The 26,916-nt window shown below is 40.9% G+C and overlaps 1 protein-coding gene across 13 annotated transcripts in view; it reads right to left on the bottom strand.

Annotated features, from left to right (window-relative positions):
• SDCCAG8 (SHH signaling and ciliogenesis regulator SDCCAG8) overlaps positions 1 to 26,916 on the bottom strand; it is a 229,160-nt gene that overhangs the window by 97,065 nt on the left and 105,179 nt on the right. For all 13 annotated transcript variants that reach the window (XM_082702251.1, XM_082702254.1, XM_082702244.1 and 10 more), the window contains one exon: positions 19,739 to 19,881. In XM_082702251.1, coding sequence (XP_082558377.1) covers positions 19,739 to 19,881 — 143 coding nt within the window. The remainder of the gene's footprint in view (positions 1 to 19,738; positions 19,882 to 26,916) is intronic.

The following is a 26,916-nucleotide window of genomic DNA, read 5'->3' as shown; positions in this document are numbered from 1 at the left end:
AATCAACCTTGTATCATTCATTACTTGTTTCTCGTAAAAACAAAACAAAACAAAACAAACAAACAAAAAAACAACTCAGCACTTTCCAAGTGGGTCAAGAGGACCGCACAGTCGTATTACTCAATGTGTCAGCCAGTTTGATCGACCACCCCACCGCCTGGTGAGCTATCTCTTGCCTCTGTAGCTCTCACTGACTGCAGAGCAGAATCTGCACTTTGTGGAATTCAGATAAACCAATGAATGGTTTCAGCCCTCTACAAAAATTGCTGGAGTTTGTTGGAAGAAACAGCACTCACGAACCCGGTAAGGGGAGGGGTGGGTGGGAAGCCAGGACCCCACACAGCAAGCCTCGCGAGAGTCGCTGTTCCCGCCATCATTATCCTTGCCACATCATTATTTACAGAGAATCTTACCACAAGGAGCTGCTGGAAATAATGACAAATTATAGGCACCTCCAAATGTATTTACAGAAAAATTAACACATTAGGAGTGCTCGCCTTCTCGACTTCTAGAGCTTACTATCCATGAGTAGCTCCATTTCTTCAGGATACTGGAAGGGATACACTTAGATGGAAGCAATACTGGGAGAGCAGGAGTTGGAGGAGAGTAAGGTCTATTGCAGAGTCTGCTTTAGGGGCCCAGACTTTGAATCTGGGCCAGTAATTCCTGGCCGAAGGTTTTCTGAAACGATTTATATCCCAAAGCATCCATGGTATTTTACTCTATGAAATCTTATTCTAAGAGTCAAGCTTTGAGAGAGGTGCCTAAACCTGCCCAACTGACTGGTCTAGTTACTTGCCAAGTTTATTTTCAGGAACTATTACCATATAAAGTTCAAGTTGGAGTGGTGTAGCCGGAAGAACCCATTGTAACGTTACTCACACAGCTGACCATAGAAATGTTCCCCCACGCTTTAGAGGACGGACTCAACCTAAGCTGAAAGGTACCAACCCACCTGCTCTCTGCACGAATGGAAGGGCCGGGGAGAGAAGTCCCAGAGGCGCAGATAAGAAAACAAAAAACTTCCCACACGGTGCAATTATCCTACCATGAATGAATTTAGAGTAATTTTTCCCAAAGTGTATTCCTGAACACCTGATTCCTGGGAGAGATGTGGAGATTTGATAGAAGAGTTTCCATAAGTTGTATAAATTTGGAAAATGCTGAAAATGAAATCCCTTTCCAAGAGAGTCACAATGTGCACTAGTTAGCATTTCCAAGGCTCTGAGAAGTCCAACTGGAAAGAACCCTATTCAATTCAACTTTCCAAAAGGAATTGATCACAGAATCGATTTTCTCACGTCACCCACTACCAGAGACAACATACAAAGTGTAATAAATAAACTTATTCTGGAGCCTAATTCCTGAGGCTTGAATCCCAACTCCACCTCATTGCTAGTGCCGTGATCTTGGTCAAGGTAGTAACCTCCATACACCTTAGTTTTCTTATCTCTAAAATGGGCTCATGGCAGACTCTACCTGAAAGGGTCAAGTAGAGTCTAAGTGAGTTAATGTGAATAACATGCTCATCACGGAGTAAGCCGTGTGTCCTGGGAGCTATCTTGACCACTGCCCCCAGGAGGAGTGTTCCAAGAAGTGGTCATTGTTTGTAAGTTACAGCTCTTCTGTTTGTTTCAAGAACTAGTAACCGTGAGGAAAAGTCCAAAAAGAAAATTGTTTTTCCTTTCAGCAACAGGTTGTGCAAGACTCCTACAGAAAGATTTTAATAGGTTTCTTCCGACAAGTCATGTTATCACTGAATACCAGGGCTGTATAATGTAGAAAACCAGGAACAGCGCTAGACTAGGAGTACGGAGATGGAGACTACACACTCAGCCTTCACTGAAGAACTCTTGACCTTGGGCAGGTCACTTAGTGTCCCTCACCTCAGTCCTCACATACAAGAATGAGGGCTGGATTAAGCTTATTTCACTAATTCGTTCACTCACAAGGATCTGAGTTAAGGAATACTTTTAAATATAAATAATGTTTTCCAGATTTTACACACACACACACACACACACAGGTAAGTTACTATATCCACCTTATCCGCTAGGATAAAGGATCACCACCCCTGCACTGAAAAAACCTACAGTGCCTAGTACAGCTAATGCTGAACGAATGCCTATTTAATAATAATCAACATGTTATCCCTTCATTCAAAAAAAATTACAAAACCCCTAGACTTAAGACACACTGCTGAGTACAGCTAAGTTTACGTATTTCTGGAAAGCTACGAGTTCCACCTATAAAGAGCTTGCCGTTTAATTTGTGATGTAAGCAAATGATGACTAATTGTTACGGTTTCTTTTCCCAACCTTTCAATTTGAATCCCATAATTCAGGTGAGTTTTGTGGTATTATTTTACACAACAGGACCACACTAGTGTTCTATATTATTATAAAAAAGCTCTGTATTTGTTATAAAACAGATTTTATAAAGGTATTCAGGAACTAGGATGGAAGAGATGCCAAACTCAGTACCTTACGATAAGGCAAGTATGCCCCAATCAACTTTATGTAGAATTTTAGGTTAATAAGAATTATCTATTAAATGAAAACTTCTTAACAAGTGAGGGGAAAGAGGCACACTTTGGAGCTGGTTGTAAATACAGATGATCGGTTTCCTTGTGTTCAAAGAAATCATTTACTCCTTTTCCTCCAAATAGACAGTTGTGTCCATTTCTTAAAGAGAAATGACCAAGAGCACATGGTTCTCCATGAAGCACACGGGCGTGAATAAGTATGTTCTATCACTGCTAATCAAACTGTAGTTCTCTCTTCTCACTGACAAAAGCAAGCCATGGATCATAGATGTGATCTCTAAAATCAGAATGTTCTCAACACCCGCCCTAATCCGATGTTAAGCTACCGATCCGGCTGCTTGGAGACGGGGGATGTGAACACAGCGCTCACTGGGTACACCCCGGGTATCTAATCTTGGTGAAGAGTGTGCAGAAACTCTTGAAGATAAATCACTAGATCTTTAACATCTCAAAATAATTGTACATTTTCATCATTTCTCTTGGGGATGGCTTCATAGCAGCTACTCCTCACTTGGCAACTCTTTATCAGTAATGGAACGTTGGAAAATTTCAGGGGCGGCAGGGGTAGAGGAGGGCCCACGTAAATGGCATGGGTGATGTGACCAGGCAGATGACTAGCACGGATGTCTTCGGTTTGCAGAAAGTTTAATTTTAGTAGGTCTAAGAAAACAAGAAAGTCCTCCCTTCCTCGCCCCACTCTCCACTGTTCCTGTTGTAAATGCCTCTTGAGTTTGCAGGTGTCCGCCTGAGGGCAGGTCACGGAAAGTCAGTGAAAATCAGGGCACCCTCAACAACAGAAATTAACCTGCAGATCAGGCAGGCAAGTGTATATTTCAGAGAGCATTAATCTTTCTGGAACAATCAAACTGGACCTCACGAAATGAACAGGGACTCCAAACAACAAAAGCAACCAACAGCATCTATTCCAACATTGCAAATTTCTTAGATATTACAGATGTCACCCAACAGTGCGTGCATTTGCTTCCCATATGTGAACAAAACTGAGGCATCACAAGATAAATTTGAATGGAATGTTAACCTTCACTTAAAATTTTTTTTTTCTTTGCCTAGCTGACGACACAATTTTAGTATTATCACAACGGAGCTTCTGGCTGGAAAAAAATTAAATTAATGGATGGATTTAAAAAAAGCTTAGAAACTTAAAAAAAAATAAACAACTTTCAAATATCTGTACTTGATGGTGTCAAGAGCCAAGATGAATGTATTTCAATTGCAACTTCCAAACTAAACTCACAAATTACTACCATTATGCTAAGTGTTAGCTACCCCACTGTGCAGTTTTGCTTTGTGAATTTTTACCTTCCTCTATGAACACTTTTAGCCACTGATCGCACAGCCTTTCAATGTTTTCTGCCTTTTCCTTTAAATAAACTGGCTCTGGCTCCTTCCATCTGGTTCCCCTTCCGTCAGCAACCCTGCACCTGTTCACACCTCCTCTCCTGTTGGATTCCACTGAACATTTCCTCCTCTGCCAGGGCTATTCTGGCACTCGCAACCTTTCTGTCATTCAATCCATCTGTCAGAAGTGAACTTTGTTTACCGCAAGCTTCTGCTTTCTTCTTCAAGAAGCAAAGCCCCTCAAGGTCATTGTCAAATGAACTGTCGGCATGGATTTAAATCCTCTCCTGCTAACCAGCAGAAGATGAAGCTCTGTTGTGTAATGCACTTGTGAAAATTACTTTTGGGTTCGGGAAGACAATAATTTGGAGTCAAAGTAGTAAGACATGGTATTTTAATGATCATTTGTAAAACCAGACAGCTGATATGTATTTTCTTCCTGTGTGTCTGCACTTCTTATTATATCGAGTATGAACTATATGTATAAGAAGCAAAATAAAAGTTTTTAAGTGAAATCAAAATATCATAAACAAGTTTACACTATGTAAAAATTGCTCCGTACTATACAGCATTAACTTGAGGAATAAATATTTTCACTAATGAATTAGCCAAGGGAAGGAGTATTCCAATTAAGAAATTTTACACTGAAATGCTTAAAATGTACAAATATGTACCATTTCAATTATAAGCTATATATTAACACGCAGCTCCATTACTGCTTTGAAAGACTGAACCCATAATACACAAATTGAGTATATTTTAAATTTCATCATTTAAAAAATAAACAGTTCTGCTTCAATAATATTCAAATATATGTTGCCCAACAAGCACACCATCATCTAGCTAAAGAAATAGAAGTTGTACCAACAGGCTAGTTCTGGGGAGAAAATGAACTCATAAAAATTAGGTGAAAATTATACTCTCCAGTGAATTTCTTCTGTGCCATCCCCCGCTGTCAAGTAATCACCCTCCCTTCATAAATCGGACATGAAATCACTTTACGTTGCATTATTTCCCAGCATTTTAGGCAACTTTATTCTCTAGGAAAAAGGCAAAGCCATGGCTCGATTCAGTGTTCTTGCAAGAAAAAGGGAGATCACCTTTTTAGGAGAAAAGAGATGACACAAATTTGAACGAAAGCACTGTTACAAATCAATGTCAGCTAAATGTAAACCTAAGGGCCATTTCATTCCTAACACTGCTTTTAGATTTGGAGGAATCACCCCAAGATTTTGTCCTATTGCATATGCTTTTATTAAGCACAATTAATCAAGCCAGGAAAATTTTCTAAATCCTTTGTAGAAAAGGCAAACATTGAAGCTTTTTTCATGGACATAGAGTTGCAGGCAGGTTTTATTAATAAAAGCAGCCTAAAAACACGCAATCTAAAATCTGAATCTTTAGGGTTTGATTGATTAGATATTTGTAATTTACCCCCCAAAAAGGACTTTCTCAGAACAATTCTTCAGATGTGTTCAAGAAAATTATTGTGATGCTAAATATAAAAACAAAAACAAAACCCGACAAAGACAGCTTCAAATCCAAGTGTAGAGACATTCTTTTTTAGCTCGAATTTCAATTCTATTCTTCCCCTCCAAAATTCCCTATGTCCTAGAAATCTTTCTTATGTAATATATACAATGCAATTGAAGGTGTGGCTTTTGAACACCAAATATGAATTCTAAGAGGTGCTTCCTCCTCTATCTTCCCAAACATGGTATCGAAATAAATTGTTTTTATGTGGAGAAAATTCCAGAGCTAGTATCTAATTTACCCAGCAAGTCTGTTTAATATTTTTCTGGGTATTTTTTTTTTCTCTCTCTTCAGTATAATCCGTGCCTGACAACAGTTTGGTCACCTGGATGCCTGCTTCTGTAGCATGGAAAGGGTACTGGTCATGCGATCACTTCCGTGGTCTGGTTTGCTATCTAAAAGAAAGAAGTATTAGCAAAATGCTAGTTTCACAGGAGCTGCTTAAATCACCGTGAAGGAACGCTGCATTCTTAGCAAACTGCGTTTCAGAAACACACTAGTAGGCTTGTTTTAAAAAAATGTATATGGCAAGAACGTAAACAAATGAAAAGCCGCTCAGCTGAACAGCACTTACACTCACACGCGGATGCGTGAGTGTGCACACACATCCACTTTTCCCCTCCATAAGTGCGGAAGAAAAAGAAAAGGGGAAATAGCATCACGATGGCTCCGAGTGAAGGAATTCGGAGACTCCTGTTAACCGTTATCTGCCTCAGGTGTAAGATGCTTGTTTTATCTTTGAAACAGAAAAACGAGGAAGAAGTTTTAGATACTTTGATACCAGCACCCGAAAGACAAATTTCACAGCAAAAATAAAGTGGCGTTGAAGCCATGTTGCTAGGTTTACTAGAGAACAGGGAAGCCGTTTCTAAGGGCCCTGCTAGGTGAGGATGAAGCGCTGATGTCACTCACATGCGTTCATACCAGTTTTCCCAAAGCAGCATATGGACGTAGGCTGGAAGGTAAAAATACTTCAGCTCCTTAATGGAGAACTGACCTGCCTTAATTTATCTACATTCTGAGTGAGACTAACGGTTCTGCTTTTCTAAGAACTGAAAATGATGAGCATACAATGATTCTTCTCTGGTGTGTGGGTTTTTCTGCCTCTCCGTCCACACAGCCTTTTAACAACAGAGAGGGTACTCCTCCTTCCACCGCCTTCCTCGATTACCTAAAGACAAGCCCTTCTTTCAGATGGGAAAAATATTTGCAGGACTGCAGGACAAAGAACTGAGACATTGTCACAGAGTTGAGCAAAGGGGGAGAAGACAAATTTGCAAGATTCTGTGAAGAGTAAGGAGAGACTAAATGACAACTTTAAATCTGCCACAATCATTTACTAATGTGCTGCTATATCAAATAAGTCTAATTTTTTGACAGCACCAAATTAGATTTATTGCAGAAACTGCTGCATAAATAGCATATGGCTATGTTATACCACCTATTTCAAATCCTGGTAATGTTTCCCCCTCCCCCTTCAAAATGAATAAATTGAGCCAAGCTACAAAGCTTCTGGAAAAAAAAGAGAGAGAGAGAGAGAGAGATACTAGTTCAAAAACAGATGTAGGAGATCTGGATTTCTTTGTTAAAGTAATAGTTTTAACATGAACGTCCCAACTCTATATTTAAAAAACATGATTCCTTAATGAGTTATTAAATTTAATAGATCATTTTCTCTCTCATTTCTTTCAGAATGACTTGATCTTATTTTTGTTTTAAGGTTTGGGGTTTCTGAATGATGCTTAGCTTTTTGACGTTCCATCGCAGTTTCACCGGGGGGAAAAGGAGGTCAAGCGGCTCCAGTTAGGTTCTGAGAAATTATTAGGCGTAATCACGTGTATCGTCTGTGGGTCTGGGTCTTCGTTTGTCAAAGACATACGTGGTGGAAATCGTATCAAAAAGTCTCTTCTAATTTTAACTCCAGCCTTGGTACCAGAAACTCTCTGATGCATAAAATACATAAAGTGATCACTCCACGTGCCGCACTGTACACATTAGGACGGCGGGAACCTCACCCCTCCCAGCCCCCCACCCCCAACTCCAAATGGCACAAAAAAATTAAAGTTCCACCGTAGCCGAGACGGAACACTCACGCCACACGTTTCGCGATGGACAATCCTTCCTTCCTGACCCTCTACCCCGATGGCCACCCCCCCCCAACCCCCAACGGTGCTACAGTTCAACTCAGTTTTTCTCTTGGAACAAAAGTTTCCGCTCTTCCGTTGATGGGAAAGACATTGCAAGGTCTTATCTCAGACCAATGGGCACACCACTGCAAACATCATGGCACTCGGCTACCCCGCAGACTCCCTCTCTGTGGTCAGTCTTCCCAGCTGCCCTATCTGTTACTGTCTGATTAGTTCTGCTAAGGAGCCCCTCCCCTGCCAGCTTTCGGTGCCATCTGTTCGACACAAGATGGCTGCTGCCCAGCAACCTCGCACTGCCCTCCTACCTGGCACCCGGCTACCATCCTTACCCCAAAGTGCTAACACAGGTTCTCGCTGCTGGCAGAGTCAGGATTTCATTACTACTACTTTGACAAGTGCAGGGTTGTTTGTAATTTCTCTTTTATCCTGATTTTGATTGTACAACCACCTCCCACTGATTCAGTTTGCTTCAGTTTTGTTGCTCACAGATTTTACTCTCCACATTAATCTCCCTCTGGCATGTTACTGCATCTGTTCCCTTTTTTATTATTAATTTTCAAATTCCCACCATTTTTGACAAAAAGGAGGTAATCTACACTCTGTTTCTGCCCATTTCATTTTCTTTAATTTGGAAGATAAGTATGAAAGCATGCCAAAGAAGTTAATTCTCCGTTAACAGTTGATTTTCTGGCATCCCTACGCCTTTGTATATGAAAAACAGATAGGAATAAATGTTGACTGAATCACAACAACATAGTCGCAACCGTTCCTGAATTTAATGAAAAGCAAACATATGAAACGGCATCTCAAAAGTTTATTAGTTACATGAGTTGTCTCATGCTGTCAACCTCTCTTCCACTTTGAACAGAAAGCCTTTGTGCAAATCAGCCCGAGCGCAGGATCTGAATTTGGGCTCCCTTTGCAGATCCGACAGGGGCTCTGTTTTCACCGTGGATGAATTTTATCTAATTCCTTAACACAATTATCATCCTTCCTCATCCTAACACTGTTGACTCATTCAGTAGTGCCTGATCCTGAATAAAGGCCTGATTTCAGAAAGGGGAAAAGGGTCCAGAACTGCCATCCGTGCAACAAGGCAGAGCACAGAGAGCCCCCGAGCCCGCAGAGCTGCTTTCATTATTTCTCGTTGGGCAAACGGGCTGTATGAGGAGGGGCAAGGTGGTTTTTCCTCCAAAGACAAAGAGGGCGACGTGAGAGTTAGAAAATGGGACGTTATATATTTAACGATACACTCTCTTCGTGTCCCTGATTCGTCACGGCCGCCGCCTTGCCAAAAAGGACTTCAGTAACTTGATATTGTCTTAACTGCCCTCAAGTTTTCTAGCCTGAGCAAAGCACTGGGATGGCTAGTGAATTGATTTTACACGAATTCGTATTAGTAGCATCATCTCCGAACAGATGAGTAACACCTCAGACTTACAGAACCACTGAATGAGTTTCAGTGATTTTCATACTCACATACATCCTCACAAAATTACAGTTAAGCTCGGTAGGAAATAAAGTGTGGTAGGAGACTTCTCCCAAGGTGACAGAAGGTCCTCAGAAGAAGAACCAGGACTGGTGTCAAAATCAAGCTATGCCCAGCCTGGCAAACCACACTTCCGATCCGCTGCTGGAAAACCAGCAAAACTCAAACCTGCCGAAACCCACTTTGAATGGCTCAACGCGAACACCCCATCACCTCCAGCCCTCGCATATATTCCAATAGTGACTTCTTACTCGATTTCATGTACTTCTTTTGTTGGTATGGCTACATTTAGAATAATTATGCCCTCACCACGGGGTGGAGGGGAAAGAGAGCCCTTCGTACTCTGCCTGGCTCTCCCCCCAACCGGGCTGGCCGGGGCAGGAGACGCTCAGCCCTCCCTCAGGTGACCAGGCGCCTGCCGCGGACAGGTCATGCAGAGCCAAGGTCCCTCAGCTGGATGTCAGCAACACAGTCTGCTTCCAAATGTTCCCTGACCCGTTGGGTGCCCACTCTGAGTTCCTGAATTCAGGGAACTGTACTGGCCACTAAGCCGATCTCACAGAAGAGGAGCTTAATGATCTAGTTTTCCTTGCAGTGGGCCCTGGTCCCCCATGAGACCTGGCCCCGAGGAGGGCACCGAAGAAACTGGATATTCTCCAAACCTCCTCCTTTCTCAGGATCCTAAATATGAGCTTTGATTCCAACACCGAACATCAATGAGTCACTGTATAATCTACTTGTGGGTATCAGGGAAACATTAAATAACAAGTGAGTCATGCCCAATAATCGGTCTAGCCAACACTTCCAATTAGGAAGAAGTGTTTAAAAAGAAATTAAACATCAAGTTGTTTTCATTTTTAATTTACCTTAATACTGCAGTTTGGAGCTTTCTTTTAGAAAAAGATTCTTACTTGGGGCTACTAAAGCCACAGCTCTAGGTTTTTGCTTTTTTCCCTCCTTCTATTTGCATTGAACTTGAAGTTCATTGTTGTTGAGTCGGGCAAGTGCTGTGGGCAATCCTTTCTCCGTTTCCTCTGGGCTTCTTCAGAAAATGAGTTGGCCGCGACCACCACCACGCTCCAGGCTGTGGGCCTGTGTGGCAGGGGAGAGAAGACATCCCCGGTGTCGATTTTCATTGCACACACATTTGGGCTTCACAGAACGGAGAGGAGCGAGCCAGGGAGAGTTAGGCAGAACCCACCCGTGGAGACACATTCTCTGGCAGCCTGCGACTCTAACCTCTCCCGCCCCGGGGCGCACCGGGACCAGGGTTCCTCGCCCATCAAACAGGTGGAGCCCAGGGCTCTCTGGCGGCCCAGTGTCCACCAAAACAAAATGAAACGCCTTTGCCTCCCTGGCTCTCCGACAGCCTGTTCTCTGGGGGGCCGGGTGGGGAGGAAAAGAGGACGTAATTTAAAACAGTACCAAGGCCATCTATTTCAAGACTTGAAGATGTTGGTTGCACATATATCCATTTAAAAGTATTTTTGACACGTTCTCTGCTTAATTTATTCATGAAAGGAGTACAAGGAAAAAAAAACAAGCTTAACTTTTAAATGGAAACTTGAGGCTAAAAATTCTTCAATAAAACTCAGGAGGGGGAAAAAAAAATAAAGTTCAAGGAATAGCAAGCTTCCATGTCAGGGCTACAGTCCCCTTTACAAACGAAGAGAGAGACTGGAAGTTTGGGCTTCCGACCTTGTCACCTGAAAATGAGAGCAGGTCATTCATAATTTGCCCCGAAGAAGAAAGAGCAGAGGCAAAGTTATGATGCAATGTTCACGGAGAATGTGCTAGACGTAGCCTGACGCCAGAGACCTGCTCCTGGCCTCTGAACTGAGATTCTGCAATCCAAAGGGTATTTCTGCTTAGCTTTGAAATACATTTTTGCGTTGATTTGTGAACAGGAGCTTCACAGCACAGGCTCTGGAGTTGGATGGACCTGGTTCAAAGTCTGCCTCTTCTGCTCGGCTCCCTGCCTCCTTCCCGGCTGCCTGATTTCATGCCTCAGCTTCCCCGGGGCTTGCTGTAAGGACCGAGAAGGCAGGGTGTTTGACCTTCTCGTGTACAAGTTTAACTTCTTAAAATTTTATTTGCAAAACATGAGCTTGTAAAATGAAATAAAAAACAAATGACTAGATTTTTTTTTTTTAATTTTAAAAGATACAAGAAAAGGAAGGAAGGGAGGAAGGAAAAGGAAGAAAGAAAGAAAAAGAAAGAAAGAAAGAAAGAAAGAAAGAAAGAAAGAAAGAAGAAAGAAAGAAAAGGAAGGAGTGGGAAAGAAAGAAAACCGACTGATCATGCACTCAGTTGGATATTGTGCAATTTAAAAGTTTCCAAACACTCCATTTTTGCATTTGTCGCAGACTCATCATTTACAGCCCATCCCAGGCCACATTTCCTGTCGCACTGCTGCTGGGAACCAGGCGTAGTGCTTGGCCAGTGTCAGGGCTCATTTATGCATCCTTTCTCCACCTCTCTTTTTAAGCGCTCTGAGAGTTCTCTAAAGAAAACCACAAAGCGATCCTGTGACGAACCCTGCCTCCTTGGCCTTGTAACGTGCTGACAATGGAGACTCTCACTCACACACCGACATGAACAGAGATGTACTCTTCTTTCCCGTCTTTGCACTTTGCTCCTCGAAGGAAAAATCAGGGATTATATATTTTTAAAAAGACAACAGAAGGGGACACCTGTTGTTTGACGTCTCCAGGGCCCCGGGCCCCTATTCCCCTAGTGAGAGCTCTTCCCCTTGCTCAGTGTCCCTCCTTCCCTCACTCCAGGGCCGCTGCTGAGGCTGCCAATGTGCACATCCAAGGGTTGGCTGTGTGATCAGCAGTGGGGGGAGCCAGGAAGTCACATTCTTACAGTCTGGGATCAAGGGCATCTCCTTTACCTTCAGTTCGGATGGAAGGAGGTGACTCCATGGTGTGGGAGAACGTGAAGGAAGGAGCCAACCTTGAGGCAGGAGTCCAGCTCTGGGATGGACAGCAAACTGGGGTGGCCCCGAGTCCCTGCTCCAGAGCCTGACGCCAGCTGCGGCTGGATTTTACATGGTCTGGTAACCGGAACTAATCAGTTCCCCCTTTCTGGGTTTCTGTTACCTCAACCCAAGTCCTGACTCCTGGTAACCGGAGAGGTCAAACAACTCCAGTCAAGAAAGCATTTGCAGTCATTACTGCACGGAAGCTCGACGCTCTGTGATGCTCTGGGGAGACCGAGTTCATCACCTCTCCCCACAACACTGCCTTTCAATTATTCTCTGTCCGCGTCACAGGACACACCTTCCCGTGTGGATCGGAAGAGCAGGAAGAGCAGGGGACCCCTCTTCCACGGGGCTCTCGCAGACTCCTGCTCTGAGGAATTCTCTGAAGCACCGAGCACTGAACACAGGGTTTAGGGGGGAGAGGAAGCACACATGTGAAAGGCAGCGCAGCCGAAGCCGAGCTCCGGCCTTCAAGTTGAAGGGCAGGTTGGCCTCCCTTCTGTGGCGCACTGAGAGCGGCTCCGTTCTCAATTCACTGGAACGTAAACGGGAGGCTGCCTGCGCTAATCCCCCTCCAGGTCAGGCCTGAGAAAAAGATAAAGCAGTCGAAAGAATATGCTTGAGTACAGGTACAGCCGTAGGTCTGGAGAAGAATGTTTGCTCCAGTAACCGGTCGACGACCATCACATGACCGCTCCGAAACAGGCTGTTCTAATCCATTGAGCCAGAAAGTGATCTACCCACACGGATGGAAGTGGTAGTCCTGTGAGAGGGACTAAAATCCCGTAGCTCTTTAAAAATGTTTGGACACGTCAAAAACCAAGTAGGCGAAGGAATTTCCACCTTTTTGGAAAGGCCTCACTTTCCAAGGAAAAAGGAAGCCAAGAAGGCAAAGGAGAAGACAGCTGTGTTACTGGTATGTCAAGGGACGAACGCGACCGACCCCCAAACCAGGATGAAGACACAGTGACGTGTACTTCTCTCAGTGTCCTGGGGGCAGCTGTCACTTTATTACAAACGTAGGCTCCCCGTTCCTCCAGTTGAGTTCACGCGAACAACTGCGTTAGTCATTTTCCTAGGAATTTACTCGACTTCCGGCGGGATGGGACCAGTAGAGGCGCGGAGGGCAAACCGCCGGGGCTGAACACCTGCTTCTGTACCATGGCAGCTGTGGGACCTGACACGGATCCTTTCACTTCTCTGTGCCTGGGTTCCCTCAGCTGTAAAACAGGGGATTGCACCTTCTAGAGCTCTAGGCAGGGACTGGAGGGGCCCTAAATGAAAAGCACTGAGCTCAGGTCCTGGAACACAGAAGGGGCTGGGTAAGGGATGGCCAGGGCCCTGAGCCATGACCTCTGTCCTCATCTTTTTAAAGAGTTACTGCATGTAGCATAGTACCAGGCAGATCTTAAGATGGATATATTCTTAATCTCAGAGACTGATGCTCTTAGATAGTTCAAAGACAGACTGTGTGCTAATGTTCTTCATGTCTACAGGTGTGCCCCGCCAATGCCACGGTCTCCCCTATGGAGAATGACCTTCGTTACCCTTTACCTGTTTCCACATGCCCCTGAGATCAGCAAGAGGCTATCTGTTGCTCTGTCCCTGTAATACTTTATCTGGAATCTCTCTTCTAGATCTTTTCTTTGATTTTACCAGCTCTTTGTGTATCTTCTTTTCTTCCCTACAGGCCTGTAAGTTTCTATCAGAGGGGCCACCTTTAATCATAGAGAATGCTAATTTGGGACTCCGGGTGTATGTGTGTATGTGTGTGTGTGTGGTTTTTAAGGGAGCATATTTAAGTGAGAGCATGGTATATTTTACCAACTTTAATTGTTAGAATGAGTGTCATTTGATTCTCCTATACTTACATATGTATGGGCATACAAAGTTAAAAAAGAAAAAAGCTATTTCTGTCTTATCTCCATCTTATACTTTTTATCCTGATATATTTGAAAAAATATATATGTATATATATTAATGTTTATTGTTACTATACATATATGTATAGTAATGTGTATATGTATGAATATGTACTATGTAATAACATACATTGTTGTATGTTTACATGTGTATTATATGTATATGTATGTCTATGTATGTATGTGTGTATAATAGCATACATTATTACTAATGTGTGTGTGTGTATAAATGTTTATTAATACTGGGCTTTGAGGGTGCCTGGTGGCTCAGTCGGTTAAGTGTCAGGTCATGATCCCAGAGTCTGGGATCAAGCCCTGTGCCAGGCTCCCTGCTTAGAGGGGAGCCTGCTCCTCCCTCTCCCTGTCCCTTGGTCATGCTCTCTCTTGCTATGTCTCTCTCTCTCTCTCTCTCAAAAAAATAAATAAAACCTTTAAAAAAAATACTAGGCTTTGAAAGAACAGTCATAAACTTGCCATACATTGGCCATCCCTAAAATGACTTACTGCGCTCCAATTCTTTGCAAGGGGCTGGGCCAGATGCTCTGAGATACAGAACATTAATAAGACCTCTCATCCCTCATTTGAAGAGTAGTGCATTCCAGAAGGGAAGAAAAGCAAGTGCATAAAACCCTTCAGAGTAGTAACTCATTTTTCTCACATCTCCATTGTCTGTTTTGAGGAGTTCACTCTGGATGGAGAACCTTCTGCTCTGAGTGGGAGGGATTCCCCCTGTGGCAACGGGGCCGTCCGGGAGGGCTACAGTGGTAAAATCAGGATTTCAGAGTGACCTGGAAAAAGGAGGTAATATTATCATAGGACTAGAGAAGGTCAAAAGGGTATTCTAGTTATAGAGAATAACGAAGGGGAAAAAAGCCCCAAAGTGCAACTTGGCTTGTGACGGGAGCTCGTGACTACGACGATGAAACTAGAAGGCTGGGACCCTGTCCCGGAACGTTACCTGCGAGTGGTCTGGACCTTTTGTAATAGTGTGATGCCAGGGAAGGTTTCAGGAGCAGGTGACAGAGTCAAGACAGTGGTTAGGAATACTGAATTGGCAGTGCCAGGTGAAAAGGGCTAGAAGGGTCCAGGACCCTGTGAGAGGTCAGCAGAGGCCAAGTTATGATGAATGCAAATGGCACATCTCCACGAAATCTCTCTGAAGTTCAAACTAAGAAAACATCTCTTTTTTAAAAAGATTTATTTATTTATTTTAGAGAGAGAAGGATGGGGCAGGGGTAGAGGGAGAAGGGGAAAGAAACTCAAGGAGACTCCCCGTTGAGTGCAGAGTCCGATACGGGGCTCAATCTCAGGACCCTGAGATCATGACCTGAGCCAAAATCAAGAGTCAGATGCTCAACCAAAAGAACCACCCAGAGGCCCCCTGAGAAAACATCTTAAACAAAGAATACTCCTGGCAAATTCAATGCCCAACATCATGAAATGGGCAATTCATCATGGGATGTCATCAATCACCATTAGGATCACTGACGATCAGAGCTAGATGGAAACTTAGTAATCAGGTTGTAGCCTCATTTTATATGTAAACAAGCAGGCTCAAAGAATTAAGTAACGTGTCAAATGCTGCAAAGATGGCGAATGCCCAGGAGAAGATTCTAAAACTCGGCTTCCTCAACACCCGGATGCCTGGGGGAGTCCCCCTAAGAAAAGCATGTGGCTTTGCTCCAACATTCCGTATTCCTTCTTAGGCACAGATGACTCCTTCGGTCTCCTTGGCTGGTGGCTCTCCACTCTCCCACTCTTACGGTCACGGCCCTCTCACGCTTTCACCCGTTTCCTTGGCTACACCTAGTAGCTTTATGTAAAAGCATCCAAAGAAGAGAGAGACTCAGGTCCTGACCTTTTTCCTCAAATTGAACCTACACTGCACATCTCCACCCGAGTCCCAAAATACAGTGTATTATTTCCCCCTTTTACTCCTTTTAAGTCCCCTACTGAAAATAATAATTCACCTAGTTATCATAGGCTAAAAACATTGGAGTCATCTTTAATCCGGCCCCTCTCATTTGTTACCTTAAATTCCTCTCAAAGATGCTATTTCCCTTCCGTTTTACCAGCAAAGCCACGGCGCAGGACATCATTACTACCCCTCGGACGGGGACTTTTATTCTAATCAGGGGCCCTGTCAATCATCTCTTCCGCAGGTAATCTGTCTTCAATTACCCTTCATTTACCTTCTTTAAATACATATTTGGACCCCTTTAAAGTTCAAGCTCTCTTGACTTCTTACTTGAATTACACAGCCTCCTAACTGCGGGGTTAGTAAATTGCTAAGGGCCAGACAACAAATACTCGAAGGCTTCGAGGGCCATACTCAAATCCGCCACGATAGCCCCAATACATAAAGGATAATCATGGCTGTGTCCAATAAAACTTTATTTATGCATATATACTTTTTATGTGTTATAAAACATTATTTTTCTTTTGTTTTTTCCCCAGCTATTTAAAAAATAAAGGAACCATTTTTAGCTCACAGACAGAAAGAGACAACGGGCCATATTTATAGGCTGTAGTTGCTGACTCTGCCCTAACTGGTCTTCCTGTTTCCTACATCAGCTCTCCAAGTTGACTCTCCACACTGCTGAGTCAAAATGCCGACCCAAAGACGTGATCATGTTGACAGCCTTGCTTAAAAATATATCAGGAGTGACCCATGACTCTCAGAATGGCCAAGACTCCAGAATACAGACAAGGCCCTTCCTCTAATCCGTGCTTGCCTTTTCCAGGCTTACCCCTGCCACACACCAAACCTGACTGTAGAGTTTGTGTCCCGCCCCATCTTTGCGTCTCTGTATATATTGGTCCAGCCACCGGGGTACCCACCCCAGCTTCTTCCACTTTGAGAACTGCTATTCATGAGCTCATTACTCAAAATAACTACCAAACATCCCTCCTCCAGAAAGCTTTCCCCATCATCTTCACCTCCAGTGTAGTGAGCGAATTCTCCTTATGTGGTCCTGTGGTAGCTGTATTTCTATTACTGCAGTATTCTCACACTTGATTATAACTGCATATATGCAGCTGGCTTGGTAGAGTGTGAGAAGCCTAAGGGTTAAAACTGAATCTGATTTTTTTTCTCCCTAGAGAAAAAACCAAGACCAAGCAATGCACCTGAAAGATAGTAGGTGTTCAATAAGTATCTGCTGACTGGGTGAACGTTACACTTACTGGCTGGGTCTTTCAATAAATGTTGAATTTCTGTTTTCTGTTTTTAAAAGTAATCCCTATGCCCACATGTGGGGCTCGAACTCACAACCCAGATCAAGAATCACATGCTGTACCGACTGAGCCAGCCAGGCACACCTCTATTTTCCATTTTTAAATCTAATTAGACAGTAAAGGGAAATAACAGACACGTGATAGCCTATTTTTCTTTCAGACGGATCTACATGTCAATACTCCAGTTTTTAAATTTTCTTCGCCCTGGGAGATCTGCATTCTTCATCGTTACTTGTAACATGGCTTTCATATTTGATTTTAAACTTTGTGCAGACTACGTCATTTGAAATGTTTACATTAACACTAAGCTACCTGTGTGGGATTTATTTATTTCGGCTGGTCTACGCGAGGAAAGAAAGACATAATGTTTCTCAGTCACACACTTGACTGTACTGAATCAATAAAGACTGTCGAGGAAAAGCAAACTCTAAAAAACCCAAAAAAAGTCTATCAGAAATATTTAGCCCAACAACCAAGCCACATTTTCAGTGCAAAAGAGAGCTACACGCAGTTCTCTGCATTTTTAATTGTCATCTTTAAATTTATGAATGTGGATTTTATAAAACACGAACACAGACTAAATGTGAAATGCTTACAAAAGAGTACTGCACTTAGAAAATGGGTAATTAAGTTTTATTTTTCCCTAAAACTAGTTTTCAATTTTTGTGGACTTGCTGTAAATAAAGCTCAACAGAAAAAGCTTTCTATGGAACCAAGCAAAACCGTTTTTCTCAAGAACAAAAGAATTAGTTACCACTGGTCCATTTTCAGCAGTTGCTGTACCTTAAATATGCTCTATTTGCAAGAAACTGGTCTTGTCAGACAGTACAAATTGATACTGCACAGGAAAATTCCCTGGAGGACTCTGACTTCAGAAATTAACTCTCTGAATAAGACAGAATAGCGAAGGGGACAAAACCAGCATTAATATTTATTTACTGAAGCTTAGCCACACTGAGACTTTGAAAGCTGTCCTATTTCTGTGGGTTAGTAGTGCTTAGCACACAAATGCTTGTTTCCCAACAGAAGTCTGACAGGAGAAAAACTATTAACTATCATGATGAAGCTAAATTTCGAAACTTCTGGGATTAAATAATCCATAGGATCGGTTTTAACATTTTATGTTCTCAGTTCAACAAGATAATACCTCGAATGGGCACTAACAGAACCGTTCTTATTCTAACGTATTAGGCAATTTCTTCTCATAAAAGTGTTTTATCTCTTGGGATTTTTCCAGATATCACATGTGTATAAAGGATTTCTTTTCTTTCTTGCTTGTTCCCTTTCCCGTCCTTTTCTCTTTGACTGTTTAAAAAGGGAAGTTGGCAAGCCATTTGGAATATTATCATAACAAAATGTTTTTAACAAAGTTTGATTTTAACAGAACTGGAGGCATCTTAACACTAACCCAAAACTTTGGGAGGTTCACCAACCTCTAGGATATTTTTTTCTCGAAACGCAGGCTGTTCAAGTGGTGCTTTTCTCCATCTGTTATCCTACCGTGCTCAGAATTACATTGTCATATTTAATGTAAAAGGGATCAGTCCCCTTTCATAGTTTAAATTCAACATATTACTATGATTAGAAGACCAGCGTTTTTCTAATTTGTGAACCAAACTGAAGCTCATAAACTTCCATGTGTATTTAGACAAAGTTCTCCATAAAAACTGAAAAACTCTTCAGAACTGAACAAACCCAAATGCTTGCTGTGAAACATGAAAAACTGTACTAAAACCCGAAGTGAGAAGAAACCACTTCTCTGGTAATGTGAAATTTCTGCTACCTCTATCTGAATTTCCTCTGTGTATGTGCATTTGTGTGTAGGCGTGCGTGCGTGTGTGCGTGCCTTTTCCATACAGCGGATTATATAGTGCTGCTACCTAAAATGTCTCCTTGTCACCTAGGGCTGAGCCACACGTTCCCTAAAGTTGTATGACATTGATAATCACGTCGCAGTATCGTGTGACAGAAACCATGTAACTCGAAACCACAAGAGCACGGTTATAATAACGGTTTGAATGCGAACACTGTCAATCAAGCTCATCTCTCACTTCTATACCTCCTTAGGACTCAAGTTCTGTATTTTCTCTCCCTTCCATCTCAGCCTGCACCCGAGGGTGTCTTTTACTTTGTCTCGTTCACCACTGACAGTATCTGATTCTTCTCCTAAATATATTCCTCAGATCTTTCACTTCGACATTTTTATTAGACACAGAATTAACAGGAGAGGTAGTGGTGGTGGTAGGAGAAATATGTCATGTTGCTCCTATTGGTAGAGAACCTCCTAAATATTTGAGCATTGTCGATGAAAGGTTTTGTAATATATCAGTAATTCCCTGCCACACTTATCATTCACATGTCTGGGTGTTTTGCTTACCACATCTCCACTTTTCTTAATATGCCTGAAAGCTGTGTGTGAATCGAATGACTAAGACTAACTCGAGCAACTGTTGGGAAGCCGGCGGCAGAAACCAGTGGGACGGAATGGGGGCTCTGGCGCGTGATGGGATTAGGGAGTACCTGGTGAGGTGCAGTTGGCGCTCGGATTCGCTCAGCAGCTCTGTCAGTTTCAGGCACTCCTCTCTGGCCCGGGCTGCCTTCTGCTGCTCCTGTTCCAAGTGCTGCCTGCTTTCACTCACTTCTGATCTCAATTTCTCTATTTCCTTAGGTGGAGGGGAGAGGGGGGGAAGCATCCGTATCAACTATATGCACTTGAGTTCAAAATTCTCTCATTTTTATGTCTGCTATGAATTTTAATGTGATGAAAAATTATTAGAAAACTGAGGCTAGCTTCCATTTTATGACAAAGGGAATTAACACAGCCAAAAATGCACATTAGTGAGGTTTTTTTGGATCGGAAGATGAAGTCTAATTTCAGGAATGAAATGATTAAATGAGAGGAGTCAAAATGGATAGTCTGCACTTTCACTCTTAAGTCTCAGTCCCTTTAAAAAATATGAACTTAAAAATGTCACTACTTTAAAAATATAACATTTTTGTTTGTGAGATTAGATCAGATCCATGCAGTGATTTACATCAAATACGTGATTACTCTGAAAGGTATATTTATGGTTTCATTTGGATGTTTTGAAAGCCTAATTAAAGGGTAAAATAATACATCTTTTCAAAAAATGTGAGGTGTAAAAGAAGGCATCATTATGATGCTCAATATCACTTGGGGAAAAAATATTTTAGGAAAAAATATGGCACAAGAACCTTAAGCCTTTAGAGCACATGAGATTTCTGAGATAAAATCATATTACACTAAAATGGTACTAAAAGAGGTAACAAAAGCACTCTAAGACTAATAAATATGAACATCTAAAATAAATGAAAATTTATGATAGTTTATTATTTGGTCTCAGGATGAAATTATCCTTATCTTACTGAAACTCAAATATTTCAAAGCAAAAATACCTTATATAGAATGCATGCTTTAAATAATTTATACACTAAAGCAGAAATACTTATCATGGAACATCTACAATTAAAAAAAAAAATAAAAGAAATATTCAGAGTGCTTAAACCAGAAAATCAAATAAAAGGGAGTAAAAGGTAGAAACATTTTCACATTCAGCAGAAAGCAGGAAGCAATTTTAATTCACAAAAATGCAATCTCCTTTTGGAAAACAAATCATATCTAAGTAAAGTGTTTTAAACTTAGTATTTAAGTACATTTCAAATTTCCTCGCATCATTACACAACATGCTGAGCACTTTCCAACTGCATTTAATACATTAGGCAAGATAAAATAATGATTTGGGTTTTTCTGACATTTACTACACCATAACTATTCAGTTTATCCCCATCAAAACCATATATTACCCATAATTTAATAAAACAACTTATAACTAGTTCTCAAATATTTTTAGTTTCAAAAACCTACACAATAACGAGTCTATCACTTCCACTCAGAGTAGATTTCCTATATATTTCAGATCAGAATACTAACTGCCACTGATCTGTTTCTGTAAAATATTTCAAACTGATAAAGTTATACCAATTTATTTCTAATCCCATAATTTAATATAATTCAAGATATGAAAAAACATCAGTCAATTAAGTTTTATTCACCTAACATGCAATTAACAAAAGCAAATGTGTATAGAATTGGAAATAATGTTGACTTTCAACTTCAAAAATTCACTCACTAATTTTGTACACAATGCTATATGCAAGAAACCACCCTGGGTATTATGGTGAGCTCAGAGGGCTTCTATCCCTATACTCAGGAGTTAACAATTCAGGTGGGTAAATGAGATGTACACACACACACACACAAAAAAACTATCAAAATACAAAGCACATAAGAAACAAGTGAGTGATAAAGAAAATCTGTGCTTCAGTAGGTCAGATTAGGGATATATTAGCATGGTCAGGAAAAGTGGGCAGAAGGTAAGGGCACATTAACTCATCGAATGACAGATGAGACCGCATCATGAAAGGTCTTGACTTACTTCCAGATTAATAAAGCTGTATTTTTCTTATAGATAATGGAGAGATATTAATGGCTTAAACAATTCAATATGAGAGAAGTTCCTCTTTAAAACAACTGAAGCCTTGTTTATGAGTAATTTAAGATGGCAGAGGTGGGCGGAAAGGAGACCACGAAGAGAGTTGCAATATTCTAGACGTGAGAATAGAGACACTTCAAATGAATGTAAAGTTGGTGAATACACGGAAATAAAAGGAGAGGTATCAGGAGATACCAGAGGCGATTCCAGAGTTCTGAATTTAGAAAATACCAAAAAATAACAGAAAATGTATAAAATCCCAAAGTTTCTTAAAGAGAAAAGATGTGACAGTTTTTATAAGCACTGTGTGGTAATTGCCTTTGGAGTACAAATCAGCTGCTTTCTTGTTCTCCTATAACAAAAAGTCAGAAGCTGCACTGAAAGCCAATCAAACACAGAAAGAAAACCATGGGCCTCCGCTTATTATCATGAGCACTGGATGTTACATGTAAGTGATGAATCACTAAATTCTACACCTGAAACCAATTTTACCATATATGTTAACTAACTAGAATTTAAATAAAAACTTGGAAAAAACAAAACACACATGGGCCCCAAAGTCAACACAAATCAGGGCTTGAGACACAGCTCTGGCACTTTCCAGTCCTGTGACCTTGGATAAGTCACTCGACTGTTAATCACATTCTGCAGTTTAACACGGGAGTAATAAAGCAAGCTCCCAAAGCTATCGGGAAGATTAAATGAGATGCTGAGTACTTATAAGAGTGTCCAGCACATATGAAGAGATGAATAAAACACAGCTAGTATAATTATTGCTGCTTGTTTTCTCTATTGATCTTTCAAGGAGAGCAAGGTGGGGTAAGTAGAAAAATGGACAGGCCAAAGGATATATGACTATCACCAGAGTTCTTGACTTAATTCAATATAATTTCCCCCAGATTTCAGAGGAAAACTGAATAAAACTTTATTACAGTTGCAAAATGCAAAAAGCATTTTTCTTAGGAAGATGGAAAATTACTGCCTGCTTCTGATTGTCTGTGCCAGAAAAAGAGCTTATTGGTGCAGATCATCAAAATCAACAAATAGTCTAACCAGCTGGACCAGGGCTCAACACTTACTCCCTGAGTCAGGAAAATCTGCCATGGCACCAACTCCAACAGTCAGAGGAGGGATCTCTTGCCAGAAATGCCATGCTCCCCCTGGCAGGATAACCCTTCGCCTCACCCAACTAGGTCAACACTGCTTGCCTGGCTGTATATAGTGGTTCTAAGATAAAGGACCAACAGTCAGAGGCCAGTGGTACAGGACTCCCAAAGTACTCCATTAACCTGCAATGTCTACAGTGCAGTTTGGTGCACCCATCTTCTGGCTACCTAGGCAAACACAAGTCCAGAGAGCATTACACTTTACCAAAAGATATACTTCCAGTCCTGAATGTAACCACGAGAACTAAAAGTAGAATCTGTTAAAAGTGGCTTTCTCAGGAGCATTGTACCAAGGATCAGATATGGAGAAAGGCAGACTTTTTACTGTTTATAGTCTTCTATACCACAGGAAGTTGTTTTTTTTTTTTTCTTCTTGATCATGGACATATGTAACTTTATTTTTATTATTCATGAGTTTTTCGTATCAGGGTAATTTGCCTGATTTAAGTCAAATAGTATTCAATGGCTCATAACAAAGAAGGCAGTACCCATGCTCTACCCTGTACCCTTCTCCAAGCCTGATCCTCAATGGCGCACCCTGCCTTCTTTCCTGATATTTATCTTCATATTTTATATGACATACCTATAATGCTATTTCTTGATTTTGCAATATTAAACATTATCTACTAACTTCCTACAGTGAAAAAGTAACAATTTAGGTCACTCAACAGACTTATCTCATACTCCCATCTAACAATTCTGGTTAAATCATTAGTCACTAGTTCATTTATAATGATTATAGAAATATTGTTCACTCCTGAGACAAATATTATTTTGATTCAATTTTTATGCAAGATTTTATTATTTCTGGAATTAACTGCCTACTTTTGAATAGCTTTTTTTTTTTTTTTTTAGGTACCTGACATTTCTTCCCCAATGTTCAAACAGATCTGTCAAATACCTGTCAATATTTTATTTTCAAATAATAAAGCACATCAGAAAAATAATCCGTTCCTTTTAAATTTTCCCTCTAGATATATTCTTCTTGGTGCCTATGTCTGGCCTCATTGATCTCTGTCTTGGATTAAGCCTTAGTCATGATCCTATTAGAGTTTCCTGTTTTCTGGCTGGTAAGTCATCCCGTTTTTCAGTTTACTTCCTTTTTTAGTTAAAGTACATTCTCCAGGAACTTTTATAAGAAAGAATATATGAATAATACATTTTTAAAGTATCTGCATGCCTGAAAATGTCATTTTTCTATGTATCTACTTGATAGTTTGGCTAGGTATAAAAAAAATTTATGTTGAAATTAATTTTTACTCAGAATTTTTTTTTGAGGTTAGTTTTATTTTTTACGTTTTAAATTTTGTTTTTCCAGTGTTCCGAGATTCATTGTTTATGCACCGCATCCAGTGCTCCATGCAATATGTGCCCTCCTTAAACCTACCACTAGGCTCATCATCCCCCAAAGCCCTCAGTTTGTTTCTCAGAGTTCACAATCTCATGCTTCATCTCCCTGTCCGATTTCCCTCAATTCACTTTTCCTTTCTTTCTCCTAATGTCCTCCATGTTATTCCTTATGTTCCACAAGTAAGTGAAACCATATGATAATTAAGTTTCTCTGCTTGGCTTATTCCACTCAGCATAATCTCCTCCAGTCCCATCCATATTGATATAAAAGTTGGGTATTCATCGTTTCTGATGGCTTGGTGATATGCCATTGCATACAAGGACCACATCTTCTTTATCCATTTGTCTGTTGAAGAGCATCTTGGCTCTTTCCACAGTTTACCAATTGTGGCCATTGCTGCTATGAACATTGGGGTACACATGACCCTTCTTTTCACTACATCTGTATCTTTGGGGTAAATACCCAGTAGTGTAATTGCAGGATCATAGGGTAGCTCTATTTTTAATTTCTTCAGGAATCTGCACACTGTTTTCCAAAGTGGCTGCACTAACTTACATTGCCACCAACAGTGTAAGAGGGTTCCCCTTCCTCCACATCCTCTCCAACACTTGTTGTTTTCTGTCTTGTTAATTTTGGCCATTCTAACTCGTGTAAGGTGGTATCTCAATATGGTTTTGATTTGATTCTCCCTGATGGCTAATGATGATGAACATTTCCTCATGTGTCTCTTAGCCACTTGTATGTGTTCTTTGGAGAAGTGTCTGTTCTAGTCTTCTGTCATTCCATCCACTGGGGATGGAATGCACTATCTCTTTCTAATGACTTTGGACTTGGCCATGTGATTTCACTTGGCCAATAGAATTTTGTGACTATAATTTAAGTGTAAGTCATAAATATGTTTATGTGGTTTGGCTTTGCTTTTGTATTCTGGTGATTCTCCATTAGAAAAGAATGCCCTGGACAGCTGCTACCCCTTTTGCCTGGACTGAAGAATAAATACCTGTGGAGCAGAACCAAACCCAAATCACATTTTTCATGTGATTGTCTGTTTTTTGAGTGCTGAGTTTGAGGAGTTCTTCATAGATGCTGGATATCAACTTTTTGTCTATAGTGTCTTTTGTGAATATCTTCTCCCATTCCGTGGGTTGCTTCTTTGTTATGTTGACTGTTTCCTTTGCTGTGCAGAAGCTTTTGATCTTGATGAAGTCCCAAAAGTTCACTGTCGCTTTTGTTTCCTGTGCCTTTGGAGACATGTCTTGAAAGAAGTTGCTGTGGCCGATGTCGAAGAGGTCACTGCTCATGTTCTCATCAGGACCTTGACAGACTCCTGCCTCATGTTGAGGTCTTTAATCCATTTCTCTACTCAGGATTTTTAAGGGGCTACTCCACTGTCTTAAAGATTGTAATATTGCAATTGATAAGTGCTATGCTATTCTGATTCCTAGTACTTGGTCTCTGATTTGGTTTTTTGTTTCTGAAAGCTTTAATAGTCATTTCTACTTTCCCCTGGCATTTTGAAATTTTACAATGTTGGACCTTAGAATAGGCCTTTTTTCATGCTTTGTGCATGAAAGGTTTTCAGTGGGCCCTTTTCAATCTGGACACTTATTTTCTTCAGTTTGGGGAATTTTTCTTGTATTATTATTTTAAAATATTTTGATGTCATACATTTTAGTATTTCCTCTTCTTGGAACTCCTGGACATTGGTTTTTGTCTCCATTGGATTTATCATCTAACTTTTTTCTATTTTCTATTTCACTATCTTTTGATTCTAACTTCTAGAAGATTCTCTTGACGTCATCTTTCAAAGCCTCCACTGAATTTAAGAAAAGATTTCTGCCACAATTTTCATTCCCAGGAGATCTTTCTTGTTTTCACTGTTTTATATAGCAGCTATTTTTATCTAATGGATATATTTTATTTATTAGAATATTATAGTATTTTAAGTGTTTTCCTCTACTCTATTATATATTGCCTCAATTTCTTTTTTTCTGCTTGTCTATTTTTAGACAATCCCTTATATTAGAGGCTTTCTTCAAATGCATGGTGATACTTGGCTATCATTTCACATTTTGAATGAAGTAGTGAACAAAGAATGGTTTTGGGGTAATGTGATACTTTACATTATTGTTCAGAAAATTTTCACTCCTATCTCCCTGGGGATGGCATGGATTTACTTCTTTGGACAATCATGGGGATGGAATGCACTATCTCTTCCTAATGACTTTGGACTTGGCCATGTGATTTCACTTGGCCAATAGAATTTTGTGACTATAATTTAAGCGTAAGTCATAAATATGTTTATGTGGTTTGGCTTTGCTTTTGTATTCTGGTGATTCTCCATTAGAAAAGAATGCCCTGGACAGCTGCTACCCCTTTAGCCTGGACTGAAGAATAAATACCTGTGGAGCAGAACCAAACCCAAATCAGAGCGCAGACAACCTACAAACTATAACCCAAAGCAGAGCTACCTAGTCAAACGAAGCCTCGATCAGCCAAATCTCAGTTGATCTGAAGATTAATAAAATGAGCACAAATAATTGCTATCATAAGCCATGAGTGTGTTCAGTAGAAAATGATTGATAAGTCACTCTAAAGAAATGTGGTATGTGACAATTGTCTATTTCGTTAGACTTTTATTTGATCTTTAAAACAACTGCATGAAGC

This window comes from Mustela nivalis, assembly GCF_964662115.1.
Source record: "Mustela nivalis genome assembly, chromosome: 16".
NCBI classification, from domain to species: Eukaryota; Metazoa; Chordata; class Mammalia; order Carnivora; family Mustelidae; genus Mustela; species Mustela nivalis.
Note: the sequence above shows the minus strand (reverse complement) of the source record. Positions and strands in the feature narration are given on the sequence as shown.